Below are 26,411 nucleotides of genomic sequence, written 5' to 3'. Positions count from 1 at the left end.
TAATTATGCTCCAACCATATAAATAATATGCTTCAAAAAAATCCCAATAAAACAGATGGATAATTATTATAAGTCTCATCTGACTAACAATTCTCTAGGCTTCTATGTGGGTGAATAATCTGGTAAATCACATGCAAATATGTTCACAAGCTCCAGGCTCTGACCTGGAAGTGTTTCATTGAAACTTTGCCAAGACTTTTCCAAAATTCTGAGTGTCAGTTTAGCTGCTGAGCAATGAAGGAATGCTGTCAGCTGTGCGTCACATTTTCTTACATGCCAGCCCCACCACTGCTTTGAATTCTCCAAGCAAGTCATGTCAAGGAGATGTTCCCTTTAGCATGAATTCCACCCTGAATTTGAAAGTTAAAGCAAGCCCCGAATGGCTTGTTCTCTTCCTTTGGAAGTGCCCATTTTTTTCTTTTAAATCTTGTTCTTTGCTCCCATACTAGAGCGGTGTTGAATGCGTTCTGGAAAAGATGGACAGTGTTCCCAACAGAGAGGGTAACCATGCTAACGTGAGACTAAGCAGAGCACTTATTTCAAGTCTCATACACTTTTCCCCAAAAGGTAGCACAATAATATCCACATAGCTGCCCTAGAGTAGGGGCACTAACACAAGAGGCCACAGTGGCAGTCTTAGTTCAGATTATGTGCAAGTGCTATCAGAGTGCAGGGTGCTGCACCTGGGGAGGAATAACCCCATGCACCAGTACAGGTTGGGGGCTGACCTGCTGGAGAGCAGCTCTGTGGAAAGAGACCTGGGAGTCCTGGTGGACAACAGGATGACCATGAGCCAGCAATGTGCCCTTGTGGCCAAGAAGGCCAATGGCATCCTGGGGTGCATCAAGAAGAGTGTGGCCAGCAGGTCGAGGGAGGTCATCCTCCCCCTCTACTCTGCCCTGGTGAGGCCGCACCTGGAGTACTGTGTCCAGTTCTGGGCTCCCCAGTTCAAGAGGGACAGGGAACTGCTGGAGAGGGTGCAGCAGAGAGCTACGAAGATGATTAGGGGACTGGAACACCTCTCTTCTGAAGAAAGGCTGAGGGATTTGGGTCTCTTCAGTCTGAAAAAAAGACGGCTGAGGGGGGATCTTATCAACACTTATAAATACTTAAAGGGTGGGTGTCAGGAGGATGGGGCCAGGCTCTTTTCAGTGGTGCCCGGGGACAGGACAAGAGGTAATGGGCACAAACTTGAGCATAGGAAGTTCCACCAAAACATGAGGAGGACCTTCTTTCCTTTGAGGGTGGCAGAGCACTGGAACAGGCTGCCCAGAGAGGTGGTGGAGTCTCCATCTCTGGAGACATTCAAAACCCACCTGGACGCGTTCCTGTGCAACCTGCTCTAGGTGACCCTGCTGTGGCAGGGGGGTTGGACTAGATGATCTCCAGAGGTCCCTTCCAACCCTATGATTCTATGATTCTATGATCTTCAGACAGTATACACACTACATTTGTCCCACTGGTATCTGAAGCACTGGCATTTAGCACTCTGATTGCACCGCTCCAACTGCTCAGATGTATCATTGGGTATATTTCTGGTCCATAAACAATCCATTGTATCCACTGTCCTTCGTCATGGACACAACAATTTGTCACATCTGAACCTACTGCCACCACGGTGTCCTGAGGAAACACCCTACTCCCATTGGGCTCGGTATCTTTTCCTAGCAGAGAAGGAAGAACAGCAAACAAACCAACCCACATGAACAATTTTCTATAAACATGGTGCTGATCAGCTAAAATGTGACTCTGGAGCACTCTAGTATATACAAATCATTACTTAATAGGTTTCATTAACTAATAATTGCATTATTTCTCTAATCAAAACATCCCCAAAAGCAGCATCCCATCACTGCCTAACACTTTTCCTCTGACTTTGGCTTACTTTTCATAAAGCAATCAAAGTCCATGTGGTGGCAAGGGAACAAACATACCAGGGACCTCTTCTACTGGGCTCCAGTCACTCCAGTCCTTGTGGCTAACAAACTGTGTTACATTAATGTAACAGTGAATCTTCACATAGTGTGATGTACACTCCAAAGGCATATCTGATTTCCAGTTCCAAGAAAGAATGATGTCTTCATGAGTCAGTTTTGAGTAGTAAGTTACCTACAAAGTTTTCCCAAAAAATCAACCAAGACAGAATTTATGAACACCTGTTAGCAATGACATATAACCTCCCAGGTGTCAACAGAATGGCAAATTAAGTGAAGTAGGTCATAAAATCCCAATAGATGGTTGGAATATCCCATCTAACTTTCAGTTGTGTTGTGAATTTACTTGGACAAAAGCCTAAGATGTTAAACAGCCCACCAGCCAGGTAGACTGCCAGCCAGAAATACTAGAGGGCAGACATTTGAGGGTGAACAGGAAGTTTGCCAAGCATTTAAAACAGTATATATTGCATCACAGTATTCTGTGCCTTTCCCAGGCAGGGAAATGTTCCAACTTTTCCAAAATTAAACTCTTCTAAATACTAGTCCCAGGCTGCACATTTTATCTTTTCTTCGTTCCTAAAAATTATAGAACAGAGCTATAAATTGGCCTGGAAAAACTGTGGTTGCAAAAAAAAAAGCAAACTGAACATTCAAAGACCACCAAGACTTGAGACACTGTTGGAGAAGTAAAGCAGAGATAATGGTGTAAAATATCTGCCAAATTCATAAGCAATTTCTAATATAAAAAATCTGTACTGAATTAAAAAAAAATATGCTGTGATTGTGAATAAGTACTGACAGTATAGCATTCATTGTCTTCATAACTTTGAAACTTAACAAGAAGTTACCTACAAGCAGTATGACTACATTCAGGTTCTGCAAAGCTCTACAGTCTGCATTATTCTCATCTTTCTTCAAATGACCTCCCAGAACATTAGCGGGGGCAAAAATTGTATATATATTTTTCATAAAGGAAGAAAAGGACTTAGTTGTGTGACTTTTTCCATTGCTTCTTTATGGAGTATCTCAATCTGCCAAAAAGCATCCAGTCCATATGGGAAGACTGATTCATTATCACTCCACTTAAGACTTAATGTGAAAGTTGAAAATTCAGGTGTTAAACTAAGAACGTGTGGAGTGAGAGGAACAAATGCTTGAAAAAGAGAGGGGAAAAAAAGCCCGTATTCAAGTCATTAGTCAGCAACACTAGCCCTACAGGTGTTTAACAGTCAAATCTCTGCTCTGAACTGGCTAGTAGCCATACAAACATATAACTCAACCTCTGTAATTAGAACAAGATGGGCTCTGTCATTACTAGAGCATGAAAGTTCCCAGGAAAGCACAGGTAGCATTTTCTTCTAACATCTCAGCATGCAGAAATGTGAGTAACTGATCATGAATATGACTCTTCATAATGCATAGTAAGGAAGACATCATATCTTTCACAACCTTCATTCAATGCCTCAGAGATAAAGGAAACAGGGTGACAGTCTTTGAAGTGTACACGAAAACACATCTCGGGAGTCTTTCCCCAAAGGAAAGAAGTAGGTTTTGGAGACCAGCAGGGAAGAGAGGACTCACATAAAAGCAAGAATAGGGAGAAAGAAGAGCAGAAGCACAGGGTGGAAGAAGCTCATATGAGACTCTGAAGAGGATCTTGGGGATGTGATTTTAAGCTACAAGAAATATTAAAGGCATGACACGGTGATGGGGACAGGACAGGGAGATTAAACAGAAGCATCTCTTCTATGAATGGGTGGTGGTGAAGCAAGAGGAGCGAGAGGCTGAGAAGCAGGCAAGGGTTGTGACAGTTCAAGTGGAACTGGGCCTGGTGCAGGATAAATCTTGTTTTTAAAATGTGTGATTTAGCCAACTTTGGTCCTGGACAAGGCTCTGAGAGACTGCAAAGTGTTCAGCACAGTCAACGTGCTACCCAAGATAACCTGCGAAGAACCTGAGAGAGCAAGATGCTGGAGAACCCAGTGTGTTTCACACATATTTTTGAGTTGCATTTTGTTAAAGTTCCTGATCTGCTCTCAAGTGAAAACTGAGCCATGGATAAGAAGTGGTATTGACTTTAGATTTTGACTGCACTAAAAGAATAAGCAGGCAAACTGAAACCAAAGACTAAATTATGAGCAAGTGTGGCAGATGGGGTCAATGCCATCTTCAGCTTACAGCTTCCTCCTTTGTGAGGAAGGAAGTAGAAAGAAGTCTAATTTATCTGTGACTCAAATATGATGCAACTGTATTGGATTTGCATGGCAAGGTTTTCGTAGCAGGGAGGCTACAGGGGTGGCTTCTGTGAGAAGCTGCCAGAAGCTTCCCCTATGTCTGATAGAGACAATGCCAGCCAGCTCCAAGACGGACTCGCCGCTGGCCAAGGCTGAGCCAATCAGCGACGGTGGTAGCGCCTCTGTGGTAACATATTTAAGAAAGGGGAAAAAAACCCCTGTACAACACCAGCAGCAGTCAGAAGAGAGGAGTGAGAATATGTGAGAGAAACAACTATGCAGACACCAAGGTCAGTGAAGAAGGAGGGGGAGGAGGTGCTCCAGGCACTGTAGCAGAGATTCCCCTGCAGCCCATGGTAAAGACTATGGTGAGGCAGGTTGTCCCCTTGCAGCTCATGGAGGTTAATGGTGGAGCAGATATCCACCTGCAGCCTGTGGAGGACCCCACACCAGAGCAGGTGGATGTGCCTGAAGGAGGCTGTGACCCCATGCGAAGCCTGTGCTGGAGCAGGCTCCTGGCAGGACCTGTGGAGAGAAGATCCCATGCTGGAGCAAGTTTGCTGGCAGGATTTGTGATCCCACGGGGGACCCATGCTGGAGCAGTCTGTTCCTGAAGGACTGCACCTCAAACTGCAGCCTGTGTGAAGGACTCACATTGGAGAGGTTCATGGAGAACTGTCTCCTGTGGGAGGGACACCATGCTGGAGCAGGGAAAGAGTGTGAGGAGTCCTCACCCTGAGGAGGAAGGAGCGGCAGAGACAACATGTGATGAACTGACCGCAATCCCCATTCCCTGTCTCCCTGCACCGCTCGGGGGGAGGAGGTAGAGAAAATCAGGAGCAAAGTTGAACCTAGGAAGAAGGGAGGTGTGGGGGGAAGGTGTTTTAAGATTTGGTTTTATTTCTCATTTCCCTACTCTGATTTGATTGGCAATAAATTAAACTAATTTTCCCCAACTCGAGTCTGTTTTGCCTGTGACGGTAATTGCTGAGTGATCTCCCTGTCCTTATCTCGACCCATGAGCCTTTCGTTACATTTTCTCTCCCCTGTCCAGCTGATAAGGGGAGTGACAGAGCAGCTTGGTGGGCACCTGGCATCCAGCTGGGGTCAGCCCACCACACAAGCACAAACGTATTTGCTCAGTTTCATATACATTTCAACAGAATCGATAAATTGGTCATATATTAAGAAAATATGATCCTGTCAGGAGTGAGATATGATATAACTGCCTTTAAAATGTTGTGAAATTGCAGGAATAAACTACTTAATTATGTAGCAGTTCAGCATTTAAGATGGGAGAACAGGCACTAGGAAGTTTATTCTGCCTTTCCCAAGTCAAGTCTGAGCAAATGCACTTTATGCTCCATCCAGATACTTCAGTATGTAGATTAGGAACTTGTTTACAAATTCTTCCTAATTTACAATTAGGAAAACAAAGGCAAAGAGTGATTAGGGGCATGTAATGGTGTTGTACTTTGTTTTCCTCCTCACATTCTGCCCTTGATTTCTCTGCTATGATCTATGGATAAAGAGGTTTTCTTTCCCCTGAAGGGGAAGAAAACCCAACCTATTATGTATGGTAGATTCATATGGACTCATCACATCAACATTTTACATACAGGAACACTGACAAAGAAAACTGCAAGCATATACATTTCTGGAGCATTGTTAATCACAGTATAAAGTCCTTATGTACACACATAAAACCTGATGCTTACAGATGTCTTTCTCATGAATTTCACAATCTTTGGTAGCAAAATCAGCAGAAATGCTGTTTGTGGTTATTGTCACCATGGTGGAGCTCTCTGAGACTGGAATCTCGACCCTTATCTCCTTAGTTTTAAAACACATTAGAGGAGGTAGGTCACTGAAAAGACAGGATTAAGCAGGTATTTCAACTGATAGGAAGCTAAGACAAGTTAAGTCCTATTCCTAGGACACTAATAAAACACAAATTCTCTGTCATATAACAGAGCTCTATATCAAGTCTGTAAAGGAGTAAGACTTTCATGGGTTTTGGTTAGTATCAGATTAACAGGCATTCCCTTGTCTTTCAAGTCACTTTTATCATAGTGGTAGACTCTGCACTAGTTGTATAATGCAGCTACCCAGTTGTTAAGAGAACACCTCAAAGTGAAAAACTGACTTTTTAACGAAAAGACACATTTCTGAAACCTCCAGTCACAGTATTTCAAAATAAGCAAAATCCAAAAAAACACAAACCCAACAGTACCTCTCCCTCCCTTTATGTTTCCTGACTCCCTCTCCCTTCATTTCTTCCTAAAGTGATGGCATATGGGTGCAAAGAGTAGGCTCACCCATCTGTGTCCCCATCTCAGAACAATCTTTTAGCTCCCTTCTGCTGCTCAGCTTGTAGGGAAAGAGCAGAGGGCAGGGGAGAGAACTGCTAAGATCCCAGATGGAAATACAGTCTGCACATAATGTTTGTGCAGTGCTCAGCACAATGTGATCTGGCCTTTGTCTGGAGGTTGTAGATACATACAGGAAACAATAATGAATGGGTCAAGTCCCTTTGCTCATAATCATTAATATGCAACTAGAAAGGAAAAATGTTTGGAAAAATCCAGATCTTCCTCTCGGGGGAATGATGGAAGGAAGGAAAGCAAAGAGAACAATGCCAGACTTAATGCTGAGGGACTGTTACTCGCTTATGAACTGGAACAGGACCCTAGAACTCCCATTGGCTGGAGTCAAGAGCTTGGGCTGAACTTTTAAGATTCATGCAAGACTGGGCTAGTGAAGGCCAACTGAGACTTGAGTGCTCGGAAAGGCTATTCCTCTCCTGTACGGAGATATTATTAGAGGATGTTTAGGCAGCTGAAAAACAAAATCTTTTTCCCTCAGGGAGGTCTGTACTAAGCTCAGCCCTCAGCCTCTCTGCTTCAGGGCCCCAAGTCTGTTCTGCTTTGCTAAGGAGAAACAGCACCAGTTACATGGCTGTTCTTGTTTAGAGGGCAGTACCTCGTGAACTCTGCGCTCCTGAACTCTGGTCGCAATGTCACATATACATGTTGGGGTTTTTTAACAGAAATGATGGCTGGCAATGCATGAGGAATAACTAGATGCAGAAAATCAAGCATGTAGGTGGAAGAAGTGCAGCCAAGCCCTGGGACCCCAAAGACAAGTCTGGGCTGCCTGCAGAATTTACAGGAAAAAAGACAGTACAAATATCTGGACTGGGGGCAGGATCAAGATGCAAAAAGAATTTGAGCTCATCCCTAGCACATGATAAGTATTTGGCAGACCCACAGCATGTGGAATTGCACATGTAGTTCTCATTAATGAAAAACATACTTCAGATTTCAGGTTTTTTTAACATTTCATGAAATTTTCAACTGGCACTCACTTCAGAAAAGCTATTATAATTGTGGAATCTTTTTCATGTTTCCTCTAATACAATGCTCTCCAGACAGCTTTAAATTCATAAAGGTTATAAGACAGCCACCAAGAGATTTTTCATGCTTTTCCACATGTGAATCTCAAGACTTATGTCGTATATTCTACTGCTTTAACCCATAACATCAGGATTTGCTTCTTCCAACTATCATTTCCTTTTGGATTGAACTTGGTATGAAGATGTCCCTTATGAAAACTGTGAACAAGGGCTAGGCAGACACACAGAGAAGTCTGAGTAAATGAGAGTATCTTCCAGTCCTTTGAAGAGAGCAAGCAGGAGATTTTGGCAGGAAAATTGTTAGCATGAAACAAGACTTTGCCAGAAACCCCACCATTGCCTGAGTTAACACCACGTGGAGGGAGCACCATCTGAAGAAAACTGATGGGGAGATGCTGGGAAACAATAGCATCACAAATTCCATGGGCAGTGACTGAGGAATAACTATACTTTCATCACACTTTGGTAGTTTTCAACCAGGTATACAGGGGACTTACTTGGTAGTGTAGCAAAAGTCAGTTTGTCCATGTCTTCCTTTAGAAGAGACAACCCAAGTACAGGCCATTTTACATAAATTGTGTGTTACACATTTCAAATTCTGGGGGTCTCCCAGAGAACCTAAAATCATATAAGAAATACAGTCACAAACTGCAGTTCAGAAATGACCAACTGTAAAATAACTGCTATTGTTCACATATACAGCCATTCTTTTTTCATTTTTACTGCATGCATGTCTGGCCAATATTTTAGAACTGTTGAATGATTTGTGTGCCTGATTATAGACAGCCACAGACTGACAGATTTCTAGAAGTAACTAAAATCTGGGTTTATACTTGTGTGCAATGACACAGGCAGCTGTCTCTTTCCGCAATAGCCGTTCCTAGCCTAGCCTAATAAGCAGGCTTTGGGCCAGGGGCAGAACTGCAGCTTTGATGATAAACTTAATGAGTTTTTTTGCTCTCCTCCATTGTCCCTCCACATGGAGGGCAATTAATGACAGAAAGGTAATTGATGATAATGTGTGAAATTGTCGCAGACAGACAACATATACAGCAAGAAGGTCTCAATGAAGATATTTACACCAACCAAATATGCAGACTATCACAGTTGCATTATGGAGAATTTAACACCCAACTTTGCACTGGTTTACAAGATGCCACTGGGTGCTGGAAAGCAGAGACCAGGCCTGGTAGTACCTCCATCCCTAGGATGGTGTGGGACCACAGAGGTGATGGTTTTTGAACATACATATGGTAGGAAAGCAACGTAATTAAATGGTGTCAGTACAGAAGCTACAAAGAAAAAGTAATTATCTAATTACATTGCAATAAACTCACCTATCTCTTGGCTATATATTAAGCTTCTTAAACATAAAATAGCTAGTGCAAAAAGGCAGCGGAGGCTTGAATTCTTCCACATTCTTCTACTGTTTGTTTTCAGAACAGCAGCTTCCAACAAGCTGGTCAGATCTAAAATTAAAAACAAAAACAAAAATGATTTTGAAATTCCCCATCTGGTGCTCCACAAACGCCACTTTTTGTTCCATATACTGCAATGAACAAGCACTGAGCAAGTGCTGCTCCCAGGCATAGCAACTCCTTTCCTTTCTTTGACGAGTAAACCTTTTTCACTGTCCCAACCACATGTATATGTTTTCAGCGACGCATTTCAAAGATAACCTCAAGAATCAGACATGTAAAATTCAACTGTCCACAGGCCTGCTTCAGGACTATCTGAGGCCAGAACAGAATAGGTATTCCCCTAGAAGAGGTCTCTTCAATTTAGATGAAATGTCACATTCACAAATGGTCCTGTATATCATGAATGGAAACATCCCCTGTTTTGGATATGGCTTTAAGGGGACAGGAGAGCCCATCTGTTTTCCTCTCCCATCTGCTTTCCTCTCCCATCTGCTCACTCTTCATATTGTTGCTACTCAAAGCTATGGGATGCCCTAGACACTGCAGAACCAGATCTGATCGCCCAGGAAAAAAAAGAAAAAAAACGAGAGCCGTTTCTCTACTCAAAGATACTTGTTGCTGTAAATATTTACCTTAGGGTAAAAATTATCTAGAATATTACATTTAATGTGTTCTTTGAAGATTAATGGGTTGCATGTTTTCCAAAGAGAAGTTCAACTGTTCAGTGGGATCTGGGGAACACATTCAATTCCACCCGCACATCAGCCACCATCAGTTTTTGTTCTCAGAAAGAAAACTGCAGGAAAGCGTCTCCTAAAGCCCACCCAATCCCTGATGCATTGTTTCCCTGCTACCTGAAAGCTCCGAAGACTTGAGTACCCTCACAGAGACCATAACTCCCAGGCAGCAAGGGGCCTTCTCTCAGTGACAAACAACAGGAACTGGGCCATTTTCACATTAAGAACATAGCTGAGACAGTCTCTCCTACAGAGCAGTTTTCTAAAACACACATTTTATCCAGGCTACTTCTTTTAAAAGTCTCAAGTGGAAAGGCTCCTGACCTTGTCTTAGAAGTCTCTTCCAAAACTAGATGTACATCATTGTCAGAATAACAGACTTTGTCTAAAAGTTTCTGTAATTTTAAAAGAAGCCTCCCTTCACTGAAGTTCTCTGCACCACCAGGAGGATGCTCCCTCATCCTTGCAATACAAACATATATTTTTAATTACTTTTTTTTTTTTTAGGAAGTCTCCCTCAAGGGACAGCTGCAAATGCCACAAATGCTCTTCTGTCCCTCACCAATCTGTCTGCACTGTGCAAAGAGAAATGTATTGGCACTATGTCAAATAATCCAGAGCTGTTCACAAGGGGCCACTTCTCTCCCTTCTCTTATCTGCAATAACCAGACTGAGGGAAAAGCCCAGGCAGCACAGGAGCCGAGAGCTGTTATGGTAAAGGTCAGTGTTACATTTGGAGGGAAGAAACACCCTTAAAACTTAACAATTATTTTATTTTCACCATGTTCTCAAGCCACCTGAAGACCTTGCTAAACACACAATAATTTAAGCTATACTACCCCCAGACACATTTGGGTCTTCTTTTTATATATTCCTAAGCTGTAATATCCATGCTGTGTAACTTGTTAAAGGCCAAATCAAGAGTGAGGGTTGACAAATCCATGTTCAGGTAAAGATGAATCAAGAACCTGCCAACACTTATAATAATCTCAGTGCCAGAATCCCCCACTGCATTTTGGCATCTCTCAGGGGCTTCATATCATATTTGTCCATGTTACTAATGAAAAACCGACACGTCAGCTCCAGGTTTAAACTTTGCTCACAAACCTCTCACTTCATCAAAAACGTGAAGACTACTTAGGCAGACCTGGGGTTTACATGTACAAAATGACTGATTTCCATTTGATATGTACGTGTAAATTATAACTGTTTGTTTGTGAGTACTTCAGGTATTTCTTCAAAGGCCATTTCTGGTTTGCAGAAAAGCCCGTAATCAAAATTCAAGTTTTATATCAAAATTAGTTGACAGTCCCCTGTTAGCTAGCAAAAGCCAAGGAAAGAATAGAAAAAAGGGAAAGCACTGATGCCACTTGAAGGAGAGAAAACTGCATTGTGAAGTTAATTAAATCACAAACCTCTCACTTTCTAAACACATTATCTGTACAGGATTGTGCAAAACCTGTTTGGTCATGACAGGTTTCTGAGGTAGATTCAGCAACTACACGTGTGTGTGGTTCAAGAAAATTTTCTGATTTTCTGCACACTCTTTCAATACATAGTTTACTGAGTAGTCCCCTGACTGCAGAAGTTTTAAGAGTAACATTATATCAGTGAATTACAAGAAATTCAAGTCGTACCAAATTCTCCTAACTCAAGCACAGTTTTAGTTTCTGTTTCAGTCAGGCACCTAAAGGAATCTATGTACTTTCACACAGAGCATGATGAGTGTCTTGTAAACCACAATCTTTCGTAAGAAGTGTAGGCTCCCTGGCTCTTGTCTTCTCATACACATTTTACAGCTTGCTGAAAAGTTGGCGATTCAAAGTCTCATGTCCCATAATTAAATGCCATTGGTCAGGAGAAAAGATCTCCATTTATAGGCTTGTTTTAATTATAAAGTTACAAAATAATTGAAGTAATTTTAAAATAGGAAGTTCACTTTCTTTGAATGAAAGCTGCCTTCCATCAGTTCAAGACTAATTCAAATGAGACATGGAGGTTTTTCCTTACTCTGGAGAGATATGAAAAGCATGTTATCCTCTAGGTAGATGTACTCTTAAAATGGCATAGGACAATGCAGGAATTGCAGACATTTATTTAGGACAAGAGAGCTCAACATTGTCAGAGGAAGGCAAAACCTTGACCAGGACTGGCTGGAACGCAACAGGAGCAGTTGCTGCTAAGTGTAAAGGTCTTTACATTGTAAGTCATTATTTTTAAAAAACGAGATGAAGGGGGTCAGACCAGTCTCTCCACTAGAAAGAGCAACTGTAACTAAACCATTTTTAATAGAAGTCCATCTTAAAAACCAACAGCAAAAGTACATCCCATTACAATCTCATCTCCCCGGGCAATCTATTTGTGTCACTTCACTGGCACTATCATTAGTGCTCCCAATGTGCTACACAACTATCTCTTGCTCCCTTTTAAGCACATTACTTTGTCCTATCTCCAGCAGACAAAGCGCAGTTTACCATCTGCCTTGCAGCAACCTTTTACATAGAAGATGACTGATACCAGGTCTCTACTAGCTTCTCCCTTAAACATCTCCAATTTTTTTCACCATTTCCCAGTCCCAGCTTCTAGATTTCTGATCATTCCTGGAACATTTTTCTGTGGAACAAATCTGCTGTATTGTCAACTTTGAAATATTTCTGCCCCCTGAGGCTTGAACATTATCAAGCGCAATGAAGGAACTTTTCTAAGGCAAACCTATGCATAGTATGTGTTTACACAGCCCATGCCATATTTGCTTTTCTCTCAACGTTCAGTCCTTGTTGACTCAATTTCAGCTTGGGATCCAGCCCCGGATACTACTGTATAAAGCTGCCACATAGCTGTTTATCTAGTACTTCAGACTCCAATCTCATCCTCAAATGGACTGCAAACCTCCTGACTTAGCATATTTGCACAGCAAATTCATCTTAAAGACCTTTCCTGAAAAGATCTTTCACTTTTGAAATTTTAAAATAAGGAAAAAGCCTCATATAAATCTATGCTAAAAAACGACATTGTGTATGTACCTAAAAAAGTATTCACATGCAAATTCATGCCATGCCAACAGCAAAAACATGTCAGGCTTCAGTATATAATTGCCCATATTTAAGAGCAGCTGCTAAAAACAGGATTCCACAATAACTGTTGGAAGCTACAGTACATGGAGATGTCCTGACTTCTGCTCAGGGCTTTATGTTGTGCAGAGGAACTGCCCCTTGTGCCTGTGGTCAGAAAGAAGTAATTTTAAATTGCTTTTTATGCAGATAAGCTAACAAAGAAACAATTAGATTCAGATTCTTAATTACTGAAGCCAATGGATGGTGGCCCTTATTTAAAATAGCTCAATATATACTGTGGACTTTTAAATTACTTTTAAAAATGTTTTGATGCATACAGTGCACCTACCGGTGGATCAGACAGATAAGAGAGGAAAAGTACTCCCAAGTCAATAATGTTTGCCTGGGAAAATATCTATGGACAACTTTCCTTCAGAACCTTGTCAGCTGTAAAGAAGGTAAAGGTTCTGTGACAAGCTGAGGAAATAAGTGCAGCACCAGCTGTTTGATGCTGACATGCCAAGACATTCCCAACGTCTTTAGACTTAACCTCTCAAAGCAAAAAACAGAAGATAACTGGTATCTCTCATACTGACTGTGTTCCATATTATGTATTTCTTGGCTTAACTGGTTCTGCGTATCTTTTAAAGCATAGCTGACCAAATGCTCAATTCTCTTTAAAGAAAAAAAAAAGTATTTTCTTAGTCAATTGTAACAGCTCAGTTCCCCAAAGCTTTGTTCTACTTTTGAGTTTTCTGGTCTCCAAATGTATTTAATTGTCAAGTGCTTGGAAATCACTTTGAAAACAAACAAACAAATCAGATTTTTAAAAAAATCAAAAATCTTTCTGGCCTGCTTTCTGACAGCAGTCTCATCTGCCAGTCACAACCCTCCAGATTTGGTTTTAAAAAAAATAATCTATGAATTGAGGATCAGTGGCCACACTTTTCATGCCTATTTTTGCGTTCCACAAGCAGATACCTAAAAAGAAAAGGTTAAAAAGTCGGTTTAGACAAAAGATTTAGGGAAACTGTAAGCAGAGGGTACTAGATGAAACCATGAAACCATTAAAACCATATGTATTAAACATAACAGAAGAAATTTGTTTGCCAATAAATTTTCTCAAGTTAAAATTTATTTGTTTTTCCTCCACGGTTAAAGGTATCACAATAATAATTTACCATCAAATGGAACATTAAAAGTTCTCAAGGAAAATGATTATATAGCACAACACCAAAATCTGTAGAGACTGATGTCAGACTATATTTTCAGCAATACTGAACAGCCATCATCCCAAATACAGCCAGGCAGAAATGCAGGTGCTAAGTATGTGCCAAGATCAAAATCTTATCGCTAGAAGAAAAATTATTCTGCTTTGCCGGTGGAGAACGCTCTGCCCAAAGATACTAATTTAACCTTCAAAGTGAAAGAAAACACTCCTATATCCAGATAAAAATGTATTTATCAAATTACATGTCCTATTATTGCCAACAGAAAGGTTCCCAAAAATTCCCCTATCTGAAAGACCATGCCAGAAGTACACGTTTCTGGGAAACCAAGAAACCAGCTTCATTGGGTGCCCAACTGAAATGCCTTTATGCAAATGCACATAGCATGGGAAATAAGCAAGAGGAGTTAGAGATGTGCACACACCTCCAGGGCTACGATCTTATTGGCATCACAGAGACATGGTGGGATGGCTCCTATGATTGGAGCATTGGAATGGACAGATACCGACTCTTCAGGAAGGACAGGATGGGAAGACGAGGAGGGGGTGTTGCCCTCTATGTCAATGAACAGCTGGAGTCCATGGAGCTGGGGATGGATGAAGACCCAACAAAGAGCTTATGGGTCAAGATTAAAGGGAATGCAGCGGCAGGGGACGTTACGGTAGGGGTCTGCTACAGGCTACCTGACCAGGATGACAGAGCAGATGAGGCCCTCCATAGACAGATAGGAGCAGCATCGCGTTCACAGACCCTGGTCCTCATGGGGGACTTCAGCCACCCCAATATCTATTGGAAGGACAACACAGCAGGGCACAAAAATCCAGGAAGTTCTTGGAATATGTCGATGACAACTTTCTTCTTCAAATGGTAGAGGAGCCAACGAGGAGAGGAGCCATGCTGGACCTTGTCCTTACCAACAAGGAGGGGCTGGTGGGGAATGTCAAGCTCAAGGGTAGCCTCGGCTGCAGTGACCATGAAATGGTAGAATTCAAGATCCTTCGGGCAGCGAGGAGGGCGCACAGCAAGCTCACTACCCTGGACTTCAGGAGAGCAGATGTTGGCCTCCTGAGGGACCTGCTTGGCAGGGTAACATGGGAAAAAGTACTGGAGGGAAGAGGGACCCAAGAGAGCTGGTTAGTATTCAAGGATCACCTCCTCCAAGCTCAGGAGCAGTGCATCCCAAGAAAGAAGTCAGGCAAAAATGCCAGGAGGCCTGCATGGATGAATAAGGAGCTCCTGGACAAGCTCAAAAGCAAAAAAAAAAAAAGGCCTACAGAGGGTGGAAGCAAGGACGGGTAGCCTGGGTGGAATACAGAGAAACTGTCCGAGTGACCAGGAACCAGGTTAGGCAAGCTAAAGCCCAGATAGAATTAAATCTGGCCAGGAACATCAAGGATAACAAGAAAAACTTCTATAAGTACATCAGGGGTAAAGGCAAGACTAGGGAAGATGTGGGCCCTCTCCAGAAGGAGACAGGAGGCCTGGTCACCCAGGATATGGAGAAGGCTGAGGTACTGAATATACGATAAGGAGAGAGCAACCGATGTCATCTAGCTGGACTTATGCAAAGCGTTTGACATTGTCCCGCACAACATCCTGGTCTCTAAATTGGAAATGCATGGATTTGATGGATGGACCACTCAGTGGATAAGGAACTGGCTGGATGGCCACACTCAATGGGTTGCAGTCAATGGCTCAATGTCCAAGTGGAAACCAGTGACGAGTGGCGTTCCTCAGGGGTCAGTACTGAGACAAGTGCTGTTCAACATCTGTGTTGGTGACATAGACAGTGGGATTGAGTGCACCCTCAGGAAGTTTGCTGACGACACCAAGCTGTGTGGCATGGTCAACATGCAGGAGGGAAGGGATGTCATCCAGAGGGACCTGGACAGGCTTGAGAGGTGGGCCTGTGCAAACCTCATGAAGTTCAACAAGGCCAAGTGCAAGGTCCTGCATCTGAGTCATGGCAATCCCAGGCACAAATACAGGTTGGGAGGAGAATGGCTTGAGAGCAGCCCCGAGGAGAAGGACTTGGGGGTGTGTCCTGGTTTGAGGTAAAACAGAACCAATTTTCTGTTTTGTAATTTTACTTTTTAGCTGGGCCTCTTCTAACTGACTAAACTCTCTGAAATTAACAGCATATTGTTCAGAAACTGTTCACTCTCAGACTGATAAGACCTGATTATACCAAGGAATGGTATGCACAGAGGCTCTTGCTTAGACTTATTGCTGTAACAACCAAGGTCAGCTCACTTTGCTGTTTTGCCCTGTTAGAGGGTTGGAAGCGGAGAAGCGTAGAGGGGTCCCACCTGCAGGGAGGAGCAGACGGGACAGGTGACCCAAAACTGACCAACAGGGTATTCCAGCCCATATGCATCACGCTCAGTATAAAAGCTGAGGGATCAAAGGGGCAAGGGGGCTCTGGCTTGTTTTTTCTTCAATGGCCGACGTCTGAGGAGGACCCTGTCTGTTCGTCTGCCTTTGATCCCGATCCGAGCACTCCTGACTCTAGTTCCGGAATTCAGCTCCTGTCCATTGCTGACTCCAGTCTGGGCCTTTCCCTGTGTCTGCTGGTGACGCAATCGTCATCCTGGGAGCTGGATACAGTTTTGTATATATTGTATACTTTTTTCCTTTAATTTTTATTATTCTATTATTATTTACTCTTTTCTTATTTATCATTATTTTCATTAAAGTAGTTTAGTTCTTTTTCTAAACTCCTAAATCTCCTTATCTCTTCCTCTCCTGTCTTTGGAGAGAGGGGAGGGAGGGCCATCTGTTGTTCTGCTTGGCCAATCCGGCCAAAACCACGACAGGGTGCTCGTGGATGAGAAACTCAACATGAGCAGGCAATGTGCACTTGCAGCCCAGAAAGCCAACTGCATCCTGGCCTGCATCAAAAGAAGTAATGCCAGCAGATCGAGGGAGGTGATTCTGTCCCTCTACTCTGCTCTGGTGAGACCCCACCTGGAGTACTGTGTCCAGCTCTAGAGTCCTCAGCACAAGAAGGACATGGACCTGTTGGAGCGGGTCCAGAGGAGGGCCACAAAGACGATCAGAGGGCTGGAGCACCTCTCCCATGAGGACAGGGTGAGAGAGTTGGGGTTGTTCAGCCTGGAGAAGAGGAGGCTCCAGGGAGACCTTATAGCAGCCTTCCAGTACCTAAAGGGGGCCTACAGGAAGGATGGGGAGGGACTCTTTATCAGGGAGTGTAATGATAGGACACGGGGTAATGGCCTCAAACTGAAGGAGGGTACATTTAGATTGGATATTAGGAAGAAATTCTTTACTGTGAGGGTGGTGAGGCACTGGAACAGGTTGCCCAGAGAAGTTGTGGAGGCCCCATCCCTGGAAGTGTTCAAGACCAGGCTGGATGGGGCTTTGAGCAACCTGGTCTAGTGGGAGGTGTCCCTGCCCATGGCAGGGGGTGTTGGAACTAGATGATCTTTAAGGTCCCTTCCAACCCGAACCATTCTGTGATTCTGTGAAAATTGCCAATACAGCTGACAGTAAAGACAATGAACACAGAAACAGAAGATGAACTGGCTTTCTTTAGAACAGCTTTGCTGATCCCACAGCCTTCAATCTTTGACTTTAAAGCTAGCTGAGTAATAAAAAAACTGGAAGTAGAATTAATAAGATTTATTTGAGAAGGCTTGGCTCTTTTTCAATAGAGTACATTCTTCCATCTCCTTAAAAAAATTCACAAAGTTGAGACAAAAATATCTCTATTAATCTAAATGCAGGGTTTCCCTCTGTTTTATGATATGGCAGTATTCCACGTTGATTTGCAGGACATGAATCACTGAAGCTTGTTTATAAATGAAGACAATCCCATTTGGGAATCTGGCTTTCCCAAGTTCTGAGGAATTAATCTAAGAATCTGCTATTTCTCTTTCCAGAAGCTGATAAAATAATACAAGTTGCCTATCTGCACCAATGCACCCTCCTAATCTGCAGCGGAGGAAAAGGAAACAAAGACAGGGTGTTAAGATATTATACAGTAAATGTGACGGAGTGCACAAGGCCACATTTTCAGTCCTTTGAGACAAACTTTGTTTTGTTGGTTTTTTCCCTGCCAACCATGAGGAGCAAAACTCCCTCCTCACTGCTTCCTCTAGCTGCCAAACAGCAGCATCACTTCTGAGATGCTGGAAAGCCACCGCAATTACCTTGCGGCCACCCCAGGCTGCTTCTGCTTTGCAAGGTGAAGTGAGATGTCAGGACACAACACACAAGCTTAACACAAGCTTAACACAAAGACCGACACTTTCACAAACTCATTTTGAAAGCTCCTGGTCACGAGCACCATCTACACAGGCAAGCATTTTGGCAAGAAATGTTACCAAGAGTAGAGGTGCATCCCAGCTGAAGCAGTAAACATTTCACTAAGTCTAAGGCCAAAGTGCAGCTGCTTTCCAGTATTTCCAGTTCTTCCTTTCTTCCAATCCCAGGACTGTTAAACACTATGGAAATACAAATAAGCAAGCTGCAGACTGGGAGAGCTGGTGGGTACTTCCAGGTAGTGATTAGCATGAAAAGCACCCTCACCTGGCAAGGAGATGAGAGAAAACTCTTTGAAAAGGATTTCCTGACTTGGGGGGTGGGGTAGTAGTGATGCATGACAACTACATACAGGATAGGGATCAGAAAGGTTTGAAGTCATTTGCTTAAGAAATCTGTGAACAAGCATCACAATTTAAGGGCAATTTTACAAAAGCATTTAGTATCCATTGGACAGCACAACACAGCGCACATACACATACAGAAACCGAGACCCTTAAGATCTGCCTTTAGAACAAAATGAAAATATACAGAAGAAGCAGATGTCAAATAGTTTAATCATAGCAATGGATACAATCTTGAGAAGGATTTGGGAAGTACAATGTAAGACTCCTTCAGGTTACTCATGTCAACAAAAAAACACCAAACAAGAACAAGCCAGGTGGCTTATAGAGAAACTTGGGAAGAATTTTCCTGCTGAGACAGCCAGGCTGTAAAGAAAAAAGCAGAGCAGTGATACCGAAGAGGTAGAGCAGTGGACTGAAAGAGCAGAACAAAGCAAAGAGATGCTGTAGGAATCAATGATTTATTTTTACCACAAGGAAAACTGAATTTATTAGATAACATCTTTTTGTTTTTTCAAGCTAAATATACATTTTACACACTTTGCCTTTTGTTCTCACCGAACTATTCCTGTTTTCAATTAATCCATAGGCTAATTTGGAAACTGTTAGTCCTACTGGAGTCATTTGCCACGCATTGCCCAGTGTACAACATGTGAGAGTGGTCCCCAAACCAGCTGTTGCATTTGATGTTCCCAGTGTAAGATTTTCAGAAGAACAAAGACACTTTCAAAGGAAAATTGGCTGTCTAACTCACAAGTTTGGAAGTCCTTGCTCATATCAATTAGCTACCAAGCACGTGGTTAAATACAAGCACATTCATCACTACTAGGAACACAGCACTGCTCTCCAGATGGTAACAACAGAAAACAAACTCTTCTGAGAAACACAGTGAATCCTAATACTACCAAAAATAGATTAAATAGGTTTTGGATATCTGCAAGCCTGTTAATGACTTATTGTTGTTGTTACATATTAGCCAAATGTTATTACAGATTTAAGCTTACCCCCTAAGCCTTATTAGACATCAGAGAAAGCACGCTAGAGAGGCCTGGATTGCTATCCAGTAAAGGTTGACTTCACTCTGCAGCCATTTCCTCAGTAGGGTCTCTCCATTCAGCTGTGGAGTTTCATCAAACTTGTAAGGACATAGTATGCTGAGACCTCACCTCCTCATTCTGAGTGAACTGAAGCTAGGCAGCTTGTTCAAAGGTTATTGCAGGGGTAAGAGGACAGATAAGCATTATCAGATAAACCCGACTTACTTAGGAAGTCAGCTCAAATTCACAAGCACATATTCTTCTCACATAGAGATGCAGATGGAAAACACCTAATTATCTGAACAAAGAACAAAGCAAAGGGGTGAAGGTTAAGGGACACTACTGGCCAAAAGAGAAATTTTGATCTTCTAGGCTGTTGTACTGCACAGAAGGAAACTGCTCAGAGTCATTTACACACTAGTATTTCAACCCATTCAAAAATGGTTTCTTCTCTGCTCCACTCCCAAGTAGGCGCTCAAGTGCTGCCATTCCCCTTCCAACCTCTCCAGAGAAGGTCTACAATATAGTATGACATTATCAGAACAAGTCTGTCCATGCATAATTACACAGCAGTTGGCATTTATTTGCGAGTTCTTGTTCTTTCACATATTGTTTTAATTGTACCTTATTCCCCTCCAGCTTTTCATTTATGCATACACATGCATATCCTCCTTTTAAGGTGGCAAAGTGTAGGAATTAAGATTAAGTACTCAGAAATACAAATATTGACTACTTCTACAGTTGATATGTATCAGAGTTGGTCTCTTTCCTAATTAACTTTTGTAGACCCAAGAGAGACCATTGCCAGGCTATAAAGAATAAATATTAACTCTTGCACTTGTGCATGCATGTAAATGGACGCAGCTACTGGAAACCAAGACACTCTCTCTCCCACATGCATGCCTGCTCACTCCTTCATGGTACTGGTACCCTCTCATTCTCTCACTGATCACAGCCCTTGCTGAAGCCATGGACCCAAAAGACATGCAGGCACACCAAATCCAGCTGTTTGAAGCTAATACTACTCCCCCTTGTCCACTCTGCTCCTCTTACAAAGGTCTCCAGGTGCCTGCAAGGCACTTATGGTCCACTTGTGGATCAGTTCTCATAGCAGCACAGCTAGTAACCCAGTGCCTCAACATAAACTGATTCAAACTGATTTCAAGAGAGCGAACTTCAAGGTATTCAGGGAGCTACTTAGCAGAGTACCCTGGGAATCTGCTCTTGAGGCCTTAGGAGTCCACAAGTGCTAGTCATTTATTTAAAAAAACCTTTTAAAAGCACAGTCAAACTCAAGCAAGGGGGCAGAAGACCAGCTTGGCTGAACAGGGAACTCCTTGTGGAGCTCAAGAGGAAAAAAATTGTACGATCTCTGGAGGCAAGGCCAGGCTTCACAGGAAGATTCGCATGGTTTGCTGTGATGGGTTGACTCTGGCTGGATGCCAGATGCCCACCAAGCTGCTCTATCACTTCCTCTCCTCAGCTGGAGAGGGGAGAGAAAATGTAACGAAAGGCTCATGGGTCGAGATAAGGACAGGGAGATCACTCAGCAATTACCGTCACAGGCAAAACAGACTCGAGTTGGGGAAAATTAGTTTAATTTATTGCCAATCAAATCAGAGTAGGGAAATGAGAAAATAAAACCAAATCTTAAAACACCTTCCCCCCACACCTCCCTTCTTCCCAGGCTTAACTTCACTCCCAATTTTCTCTACCTCCTCCCCCTGAGCGGTGCAGGGAGACAGGGAATGGGGATTGCGGTCAGTTCATCACATGTTGTCTCTGCCACTCCTTCCTCCTCAGGGTGAGGGCTCCTCACACTCTTTCCCTGCTCCAGCATGGTGTCCCTCCCACAGGAGACAGTCCTCCATGAACTTCTCCAATGTGAGTCCTTTACACAGGCTGCAGTTTTAATGAATTGCTCCAGCATGGTGTCCCTCCCACAGGAGACAGTCCTCCATGGACTTCTCCAATGTGAGTCCTTTACACAGGCTGCAGTTTTAATGAACTGCTCCAGCATGGATCCCCCACAGGGTCACAAGTCCTGCCAGCAAACCTGCTCCAGCATGGGCTCCTCTCTCCACAGGGTCACAGGTCCTGCCAGGAGCCTGCTCCAGCACAGGCTTCCCATGGGGTCACAGCCTCCTTCGGGTGCACCTACCTGCTCTGGCATGGGGTCCTCCACAGGCTGCACGTGGATATCTGCTCCGTCGTGGACTTCCATGGGCTGCAGGGGGACAGCCTGCCTCACCATAGTCTTTACCATGGGCTGCAGGGGAATCTCTGCTATGGTGCCCGGAGCACCTTCTCCTCCTCCTTCTTCACTGACCTCGGTGTCTGCAGAGTTGTTTCTCTCACATATTCTCACTCCTCTGGTTGCCGCTGTTCCACGTAGGTTTTTTTTTTTCCATTGTCGTGGTTTTGGTCAAATTGGCCAATGGCCGGCAACAGATGCTCTCCCCCCACCTCTCGCGCACGGAGAGGAGGAGGAGAGATAAAGAGATTTACGAGTTTAGAAGAAACTAAACTACTTTAATGAAATATTAATAATAAAATAAAAAGGAAAATAATGAAATAAATACAGTATATACAAAACCGTATTAAGCTCCCAGAATGATGTCACTGGCAGGCACTGGGGAAGTCCCAGGCTGGACTCAGCCATGGGTGGGAACTGGATTCCACAGATGGAGTCAGGAACACACGGATCAGGATCAAAGGCAGATGAACAGACAGGGTCCTCCTCAGATGTCGGCCATTGAAGAAAAGAGACCTGACCCTTTGATCCCTCAGCTTTTATACTGAGCATGGGGCAGATGGGATGGAATACCCCTGTTGGTCAATTTTGGGTCACCTGTCCTGTCCGCTCCTCCCCACAGGTGGGACCCCTCTACGCTTTTCTGTTTCCGACCCTCCAACAGGGCAAATAACGAAATTAGCTGACCTTGGTTGTTATAGCAATAAGTATAAGCAAGAGTCTCTCTGCATACCATTCCTTGGCACAAACTGTCTTATCACTCTGAACGAACCGTTTTTGACACAACATGATGTTAATTTCAAAGAGTTAGAAGAGGCCTAGCTAAGAAATAAAATTACTGAACAGGAAGTTAGTTCTGTTTTACCTCAAACCAGGACAGAGAGTAATCTGCTTTTCCCATTTCTGCAGTCTTCCATACTAAAGAGCTAGACACTGAATCTCTACAAGGATCGTATTTGTAAAATGTATTTAGATGACAATGTAAATGCCTCAGGGGCATAAATATTTGACTTCAGAGCAATACATACAGAAAGTCTTTGTGAGCTACAGCAGAAGAGATTAAAAAGATCAGAGGTACATATATGTACTAGGCATGTAACTGACAAATCTTTTTTATTTTTTCCAAATAAGAAAATTAAAAAACCCAAACAATCAACGATCATTAAAGATGGTAAAAATTGATGCACATTACTTCAAAAGAAGAGATCAGCTGGAGACAATTATTACCGAAGCTTGTTAAATTCTTATTGAAGTGATCAGTTCTTCTGGAGTGCTGCATTGGATGGCTATAAACTCTTCAGAAGGGACAGGCAAGGAAGGAGAGGCAGTGGGGTAGCCCTGTACATTAGGGAATGTTTTGATTGTCTAGAACTTAATGATGGTGACAATATGGTTGAGTGTTTATGGGTAAGAACCAGGGGGAAGGCCAACAAGGCAGATATCATGGTGGGAGTCTGTTACAGACCACTCAATCAGTATGAAGAGGCAGACAAAATATTCTATAAGCAGCTGGGAGAAGTCTCCCAATTGCTAATCCTCGTTCTCATGGGGGACTTCAACTTACCAGATGTCTGTTGGAAATACAATACAGTGGAGAGGAAATAGTCTAGGAGGTTCCTGGAGTGTGTGGAAAATAACTTCCTGACACAGCTGGTGAGTGAGCCAATAGGGAAAGCACCCCGCTGGACCTGTTGTGAGTGAGCCAATAGGGAAAGCACCCTGCTGGACCTGTTGTTTGCGAACAGAGAAGGACTTGTGCGTGATGAGATGGTTGGAGCCTGTCTTCGGCATAGGGATCATGAAATTATAGAGTTTTTGATCCTTGGAGAATTAAGGAACATGGTTAGCAGAACTGCTACCTTGGACTTCCGGAGGGCAGACTTTGGCTTGTTTAGGAGCTTGCTTGACAGAGTCCCTTGGGAGGCAATCCTGAAGGGCAAAGGAGTCCAGGAAGGCTGAACATTCTTCAAGAAGGGAATCTTAAAGGCACAACAGCAGGCTGTCCCCATGTGCCGAAAGATGAGCCGGCAGGGAAGAAGAGCAGCCTGGCTGAACAGAGAGCTTTGGCTGGAACTCAGGAAAAATAAGAGAGTTTATGACCTTTGCAAGAAGGGGCGGGCAACTCAAGAGGACTACAAAGATGTTGTGAGGTTATGCAGGGAGAAAATTAGAAGGGCCAAAGCCCAACTAGAATTTAACCTGGCTACTGTGGTAAAAGACAATAAAAAATGTTTCTGTAAATACATTTGCAACAAAAGGAGAGCTAAGGAGAACCTCCATCCTTTATTGGATGCAGAGGGAAACAGTGACATAGGATGACGAAAAGGCTGAGGTACTTAATGCCTTCTTTGCCTCAGTATTTAATAGTAAGACCAGTTCTTCTCTGTAGGAATGTGTCTGAGAGAAAATGGTCATGTGAGCCAGCCTCCCTACTATGAGAGATTAGATTAAGGGCAAAACAGGTGGTAGAAGATGGAATTAGTACATGGGAAAAACGGGAACTGAGAAGGTAGAAAACATGTGGTGCTAATGACTAAGCAATTTACTATGTGAATTCTTGTAACCAATCTGATCTGTGAATGAACTGCATGGACAGTGTGTGAACGGAGACTGTAAGCCAATCATATAGCTGCCGCTAGCGCGTGCTCTTATTGCCTGTCTCTATATACTCTGTGAAAACTTGAATAAAGGGAGAACGATCATACTCATATTGAGACTCCATCGTTACTCCGGGTCCGTCTCCCACTCCAACATCTGGTAGCAGAGGATGGTTCAGCGCGACTGAGTTCTCCGAGACTGCGGTAAGCAGCTAGAGGAGGGGAGTGGGAAACTTCGGCTGGGAGACGTGCTGCTTGGGCGCATCAGCGGGAGCAGACAACGGCGTGAGGTCGCTCCTCACCTCCCAGGCGCAGCTATGGAAACAGAAGCTGCGGCCACACTACTCGCTGGGATCCTCTCTAAGAGAGGGATTGAAACACCAGCGAAACAGTTGCTCAAACTGATTAAATTGGGCAGGAGATGGGGCAACAAGTAACAAAAGAAGAAGGGGCTATATTAAGACTTCTCCTGCATATCCTCTCTAAGAGAGGGGTGAAATACGATGAGCGTATGCTCCGAAGGTTGTTAACCTGGTGCAGAGAGAACAGATTCGCACCAGAGCCCCAGACAGCTTTTAAACCAGAAATATGGGAGGCTGTTGGGAAAAAAACTGTGGGAAGTGATAAGTAAAGGAGACAAAGAGGCATCACCATTAGCGACAACATGGTGGTTGGTGTTATCGACCTTACAAGACATGAAGGCGGAGCGAGCCACAGCAGCCGGGGCTTGTGCAGCATTACAACCCATGGGAGGGGGATCGAACAGGCCAGGTCCGAAGGTCTGGGACGATCCCCTGCTGATCCCCTCTGCTCCACCTGAGGCCGATGGAGGAGGCAGAATGTCAGCAGAGAAGGACAGAGCCGGAGCTGTTTGCTCCTGCCATTGCCCGCCTCGCCCCCTCCCCTCCCCAGTGGCCTCCCTGAGATAGAAGTGCTGGTTTTGTATGTCTGCTGTGTAAGTGTGTGCGGGCGCCAGCTTATACCTGCTGATCAGCATGTGTGCTACTGTTTGATTTTTGTTGTGTGCAGTGTCGTTAGGTGACTCCACTTGAGCAGGTGTTCTGCCCGGTGTGGTACTGTTCTCGTATGCAACTAGGGCTGACACTCCGTCAAGTGAAGAAGTTTGTGTATACACAATGTTTAGACGTAAGGCGAGTGCGCCCCAGGTAGATACACCAGGATGGGCTGTAGAACCGATGGAAGTCCTGAAATATTGGGGGAGTTTTCACGAGCCGACACGTTTACACTCTCGGGAACGGCTCGCCCGTGCAGGGCGTATCGCTGGTTGTTTGTTGTTTGCCTATAAGATCATGGTTGATTGGGAAAAGGAGTTGAGACAAAGTCTATAGGATGCTCTGTAGGAAAATGAGACACTTAAGGAAAAATGAGAAACTGAGCTCTTGTTGCAAAGGCAGACTTTTATGTCAGTCGTAAGTGATGAAAAAAAAAAGAAAAAAGAAAAAAAAAAGAAAAAAAACAAAAAAGAAAAAAAAAGAGAAACAATGCTACTAGTACCGCTATTTCTGAGTTATTGCTAGATGTAGATAGTATTCAATATGCGATGTTGCAAAACAGAACTGCTACTGATTTTTTGCTTTCAGCTCACAGACATGGTTGTCAAGATTTTAAAGGACTGTGTTGTATGAATCTAAGTGACCACTCCAAATCCATCCATGCCCAGTTGCAGGAACTGCACCGACTGAACCAGCAACTTGTGGAGACCACTGGGTGAAATCTCTTTGCTGGATGGACTTGGGGGTGGGGTTGGTTGAGGCAAATTATACTCATCGCCTGTGTGGAAGGAATTTGTCTGTTATGTTTAGTATGCTGTTTGCCGTGTTTAATAAGCATTATACGATCAGCTGTAAA

At 43.5% G+C, this 26,411-nt stretch overlaps 1 protein-coding gene across 1 annotated transcript; it reads right to left on the bottom strand.

Annotated features, from left to right (window-relative positions):
* Window positions 1-636: 636 nt before the first annotated feature.
* LOC128901909 (leukemia inhibitory factor receptor-like) lies at window positions 637-9,005 on the bottom strand. Its single transcript, XM_054184054.1, has 7 exons — window positions 8,924-9,005; window positions 8,084-8,204; window positions 5,890-6,038; window positions 2,929-3,090; window positions 1,935-2,111; window positions 1,443-1,664; window positions 637-683 (listed from the first exon to the last, which is right to left on the bottom strand). The coding sequence occupies exons 1-7, from the start codon at window positions 9,003-9,005 to the stop codon at window positions 637-639; spliced, it is 960 nt and encodes a 319-aa protein (XP_054040029.1).
* Between the last annotated feature and the right edge of the window lie 17,406 nt (window positions 9,006-26,411).

The sequence above is a fragment of the Rissa tridactyla genome, chromosome W (genome assembly GCF_028500815.1).
Source record: "Rissa tridactyla isolate bRisTri1 chromosome W, bRisTri1.patW.cur.20221130, whole genome shotgun sequence".
Classification (NCBI taxonomy): domain Eukaryota; kingdom Metazoa; phylum Chordata; class Aves; order Charadriiformes; family Laridae; genus Rissa; species Rissa tridactyla.
This window is presented reverse-complemented; position numbering and strand designations above follow the sequence as displayed.

Coding starts and splice junctions, on each gene's coding strand:
- LOC128901909 (XM_054184054.1), bottom strand. CDS start 9,005: ATGTGGAAGAATTCAAGCCTCCGCTGCCTTTTTGCACTAGCTATTTTA. Junction 3,091..5,889: donor AATTCATGAGAAAGACATCT/GTAAGCATCAGG, acceptor CTCTTTTTCAAG/CATTTGTTCCTCTCACTCCA. Junction 1,665..1,934: donor CCCAGTAGAAGAGGTCCCTG/GTATGTTTGTTC, acceptor CTTCTCTGCTAG/GAAAAGATACCGAGCCCAAT.